A 5,683-nucleotide genomic window follows, 5' to 3' on the forward strand; every position below is an offset into this window, starting at 1 on the left:
TTGGTTGAGATTGGCCAGCTGGTTTCTGAGTTATTATGGGCTAAGGAGAAGGCAGGCAGTGGCAGACAATGCGATTGCATAAGCCTTCTTTCCTTAGGAAAGCCATCTAGCAGCATGCATTATTCACAGGGTCATTGCTGCAAGCCAAAGAGAGCTAATAAAAATTACAAGACAGTTAGGGTCAGGATTATGCTCATTTTCCTTAAGGCAGAACTGAGAGCCAGAGGACATCCCTCCTCTACTTTGCCAGCCTCACCTGGAAGTTCAGAGAGCATTTCACAGGGTGTTTCACTTCCTGCCAAGACGGGAGGCTACCTGCATTTTAATCATCTGTGGACCACAGCAATAACATGGTTTAAATGGAAATACCACATTGTAGCCTCCTGTGAGATGCAGTGTTGGGTAATAACAAAAGTGAAGATGAGGCATTGCAGAACCCAAGCATAAGCATCACTTGGCTATGAGAAATGATTTAGCCAGTACTGGTATACAATATATTCAGTAGCTTGATCTAGTCACGACAAGGACTATTTATCAACAGCATATTTTTCTTATCATAGAAGTATTTACATAACTAGGGATTTAAGGAATATTCAGCAAAATTTGGTAAAATGTAATGCTACAAAATGGAGTCAGTCCCCAATGAAAAGGAAATTTGCTGAGCATCACAGAAGCTTCTGAGAGGTGTTAACTTCAGAGGTCTCTAAGCCAGCTCCTTCTGAATGACTTATACAGGATACAATATCGAAGAGACAAAGCAAAGCCTAAAAGATTAATAAGCATGTTATCTAACAAGCACTTTGAATGTAAGCATTAGGAGACTGCCTGGGACAGGCTTGTGTCCCGCTGAAGCTAAGGACAGTTATGCTAGCATATTTTCTTGTCAAGTTTGGTCTCAGGCGGGTTATTGTCCTAATAGTTTTGGCCTAACATCACCTTCTTTAATTAGCTTTTTTCCACAACATGCTGGTCATTACAAACAGGACGTCTCATGCCATGCTCTCTGATCTGTTTAAGGCAGGCTTCTTCCGCATCTCTGGCAGGGTCACCCAGGGTTGCCTTCTCCCCACTTCTCTCTGCTGCCCAAGTTTTGCTTCCCTGCCCCTGCCAGCTCTGGACACACAGTCTGTCTCCTCTCCCCTTTCACCCCTGGCCCCCAGCACGGCCAGCGCGCCTCTTCCACCGCCCACAGCTGAGCACCAAGGGGGCTGCACTGCCCTGAAGGAAAGCTGTACACATTGTTTCATATATTTCTGGCCAAAAAGAGAGACATGGCTAATTAAAACAACATCACTGCACAAAGGACGTGCTCACATGCGTAGGAGGTTTCTAAATGCAGAAAGACGCATTACTCTGGCCTCAGGGAAATGGAGGTAGGGCTTTGTTGATTAAATATTATAGGGAGGGAGCAAAGAATAGAAAAGGCTACGTGTAGCTAAGTTGGAAGGACAGCACAGCATAAGGCAGAAGGCTCAGTTCTTTAAACAGCTTGTCTAAATCTATTACCAAACATAGGGAAAAACAAATTCAGCACAAGTGCTTTCCAACTTTCCCCTTCACCATCAGGTAACAGTAAGAGGATGGTTGAAGATCATCCCAGACAGCTTCCAGGAACTGACACAAACTCTCTGAACACTCTAATGAATCAAAGCGACTTGGCTGTGCAATCCCTCATGACTAGTAATAAATCTGTCAGCTAAGAAGGTTTATTTGTTTTTAAAGTAAGTGATCCAGGCAGCAGAATATCCTCCATGCTGCTTCAGCTCTTCCAACACCGCTCACATGAGGGGCTGGGGTTCCAGGCACGCTCCCAGGAAGAGCCCTGTGGGAGAAGTGTCCTTTCCTGCAGTGTTGGGGGCATACCTGGGGTACACCTCCCTCTTCAACAGGTGTGACAATATTTACCGTGCTGCCAGAAGGAGGTGGGGCAACACCTCTCCGGTGGCGCTGGCAGCTGATTAGGAAGCAGCTATTAACTCCTAGCTACAGCCTGGGCCCTGGGTTATCAAATCCTGAGAGCTCAGTGCAGTCTTGCAGGGGACAGTGAGATGGGAGAACATGGACACAGGGAAGAATAACACTGAGCAGACTTGGAGCCAGCTTCCTTTGCAGATCAGAAGCAGCTTTGCATTTGTAAGTTTGAAGACACTGCTGGTATGGCAAAGCTACGTTGACTTATTGCTCTAACTTAATATCAAGCAGAAGCAAAGGCTTGCTCTGTCTTTTTTTAGACCTATTGACTACTTTTAAATCCCTGGAGGCTCTCCTCCCTTAGGCTGGTAATAGAGTGTCCTCAGAAAATAGCAGATAATTTTCTCAATTACTTTTCAGACAAGATTAACACTATCATGGCCAGTCACTTGCTACTCCTGGTCCTGTCTACTTTAAAAATATTATTTTAGAGAAAAAAAAAAAAACAAGAAAAGAAAAAGAAAAGGAAAAGTTGCTTTATTTCTCAATACTTTATCCTGAACCTCTATAACAATTTCCCATGATCATTTTTAAAAGTCAGGAAAGAACTGACATTTAAAAGCATGGGCTTTATCACCTATTTGTTTCCCTTCTCCTGTCACTGGGTGAAATGTGTGGTTGTTAGAAGATAGAAGTAGGAACATAAATATTACCTTGACAGGTTTGTCTTAAAGGCTTTGTTTTAAAAACAAAGATATTTTAAGTTGGTTGAAATCTGCCAAGAAAAGGAAATGCCCAAATCGAGGTTGAGGGTCTCAGGGAGGAGAGAAATAGTCAAGGACTGCAGCAAGAGGACAGAATAGTAACAGTAATATAAAGCAGCAGATAACAGTAGCAAGATAGAATCAGGAAAAAAAGGAAGGTATTTGGCTCCTCTTCAAGGAAAAAAAAATCCCCATGTTGATGTCTATTAGTCTTCTTATGAAAGAAATGAAGGCTATTACTTGTGTCTTCTAAAGGTAAGCAGAAAAAAATCACTAGAAAATATGCTTTAGGGAACAATCTTGCTCTGGCAGGAGATGATGAAATAATACTCCATTGTTTCTTTCTTACTGCTCGCAATTCAAGGTAAACTGCCTTTACAGCATGTGGCAGGAAAAGTGTTTTGAAAGAGCCACACCTTTCTATGGCCAGGTCAACTAAATGAATCTGGCCTCAGACTTTACTGGTTATTTGCTCCGGCAGACTCTGGCAGGCTGCCAGGCAGTGTGTGGCACAGGGGTTGCCTTGGCAAGGGAACACCTCTGGAGATGGATCCCTTGCTCCCTAGCTCTCCCAGCCATTCCTCTGGTGCTCACACCTTTTCTTGGCCTATCTGAAACTTGGTTGCTTGTTCGGCACGAGGCTTTCTTAGCACACTGAGCAGTTGGCCAGACTAGATACATGCTGCCTGGACTTCAAGCTGATGCATTATTTCCCTGCTCTGAAAATATGTACCGTTGACTTTATGGATTTGTGCATTTGATGTGAACGTGTTTTGCAAAAAGAACAAATGTTTTAAAATATTTATGGAAATGAAAATCTGATCCACAAATGTCCAGGGAAGAACGAACAGAAAGTGGTAACTGGTGGTTTCCTTTTTGCAGTCTCTGTCTCTGAAGTTTATGCCTGTGGAATATTTCTCTTTAATCCACGATTTCTTTTAGAAACAGTGATCCTAGTCCTGTTTTGCATACCATGGAAGAATAAATCTGCATGTGGTCAGAACTGTTTAGTATTTCAGTAGAGTCCCACGGGGTTGCAGCAGTCCACATGCACGTTCTACAGAGTGGGATGGGGAAGGAGGATTAATACAGCCCCTGGAGGGTGGCCTTCTTGTGACTTTTTTAATCGGGTAAAAGGAGCAAAGCTTTAACAGAAAAGTGCAGTTGACTGAAGGCACAGAGACCTCTAAAAGCCTGCTGATGTAGCAAGAGCTTTGTCTCTTGGTAGCAGTCTACAGAGATGAGATGAGATGAGATCTCACCACTGCTGCATAAATCCCAGGACAGCTCTGTGCAATTCACATCAGTTAATCCAGATCCATGTTTACAAAACCAGAATAAATGTGTCCCTGTTATTTATCATAACTCTTTCTGCACTTTTTAAAATTATGTCAAAAGCCTCTGACAGAATCATCCCTTCCCTCTTGTCACAGAACTGGCTACCATGCTAATAAGAAAAGATTGTGGGTTTTGTTTTGGTTTTGTTTTTAGTAAGACAAATGTTTCTCCTTTGATTAGCATCTGACTGACTCTTTTAAGTGTCTCAAGGCAGGGCCTAAGGAGGAAAAGGCGAGGTGGGAGGGAAGGCTTTGCCGCACGAAGTCTTTGTGGGGACAAATGCATGCAGAGGGGCTGGGGGATGTGAGAAAATAAACATGCCTGCTGCTAGAGACGGATCAGGGCAGGGGAGCAACGATGCAACAGCACAGAATTAGTCAAGGAGAGAATGGCTTGTGAGACTGAAGATAAGAGCAAGGATTATGACTCAACATGGAGAAGGGAATCTTGGGAGGGGTTCAACCATGAAGGAATTTCAGTCACAGGAAGGATGGAAGGCTGGCATGCCAGTGAGCATTCCACACCTGCCCTTCCCATTGGAATCTGCTGATGGGAGCCTAGTTTTGGGAAAACTGGAAAAAAGCAGGCTTAGTGTTTGTTCTTCCACAGAACAGCAAGCAATAGCACAAGCACAGTTGATGAATGGGTCATTCATCCAAATTCCAAATTATTGCAAGGAAAGGCTGGTGAGCTCCTTGGCTTTTGTATTTCTCGGAGCCTGTTTCAGTTTTTATAAATGTAATTGTTTTAGAAAAATAATTTTAGATCATGTGAGTAGTTTCCCAGAAATATGTTTATCTGAGGTTTTTTTTCTCTGCTCAATTGACTGATAGGGGAGAGGCTGCAGGAGGCATCTCTTTTCACCCAACTGTGCTTCCCTGAGAAATTCAGTTATAGTTTAACTTAAGATTAGCTACCTAAATACTGGAGGAGGACAGCAGGAAGGTAGGGCTGGCAGAAATTTTATGACAGGACATTGTTTTAAAGGTTGTTTTTGTTGTATTTCTGTTCATTTTAATCCATAAGGAGCACAAATCCTCTTTGTCATTCATGGCAAGAGACAAGATGCTAAAACAAACAACATCTCTCTAGTCTCTTGGGAGTCACTAAGTTTAGATCAGGGAGTAAAAGATGTGGAGTCTCCACTTTGTTTTTCCAAGAAAAAAACTGTAATTGGTCTGTTCTTGAACGGTACTTGGCTGGCTCATCAATCACTTCTCTGAAGACTTATATTATAAATAAACTTTGAAATATCGAAGTGACGCATTTGAGATGAGCTTTGCTGCTGTTCTGATTCTCCAAACTGGATGGGCGCTCTCCCTCACTGTGTACCAATTTCTCCCAGTCTCTCTTGCTGGCCACCCACATTACAATCAAGGTCACACAACACCACGGCGTCGGAGTTGGCAAAAGCTGATTCAGCCCTTTACCCAGAAAACCCTCCATTCAATTCGCAATCAATACCGAAACCCCACGGCAAAGCACGACCGCCGGGGCTCCGCTCCGCCGCTGCCTCTTCCCGTGCATCTTGCCACCTACAGCAAAATGCGCTTCCCAGCCCTCCGACCGCTGGCGCGCCGAAGAAACTCAACTCCATCCTGCCGGGACCGAGCACTCTCGGACCGAGTTCAGCGCTCCGGGGCTGGCACGGCCGCCCGTCCCGCACACCC

The 5,683-nt window shown here is 44.0% G+C and overlaps 1 protein-coding gene across 1 annotated transcript in view; it reads right to left on the reverse strand.

Moving 5' to 3' along the window:
* The window catches only part of PRIMA1 (proline rich membrane anchor 1), a 49,484-nt gene extending 43,874 nt beyond the window's left edge, over window positions 1–5,610 (reverse strand). Inside the window, exon 1 of the mRNA XM_031066174.1 lies at window positions 5,478–5,610. Within this exon, the coding sequence (XP_030922034.1) occupies window positions 5,478–5,610 (133 nt within the window). The remainder of the gene's footprint in view (window positions 1–5,477) is intronic.
* Between the last annotated feature and the right edge of the window lie 73 nt (window positions 5,611–5,683).

The sequence above is a fragment of the Geospiza fortis genome, unplaced genomic scaffold (genome assembly GCF_000277835.1).
Source record: "Geospiza fortis unplaced genomic scaffold, GeoFor_1.0 scaffold23, whole genome shotgun sequence".
Taxonomy (NCBI): domain Eukaryota; kingdom Metazoa; phylum Chordata; class Aves; order Passeriformes; family Thraupidae; genus Geospiza; species Geospiza fortis.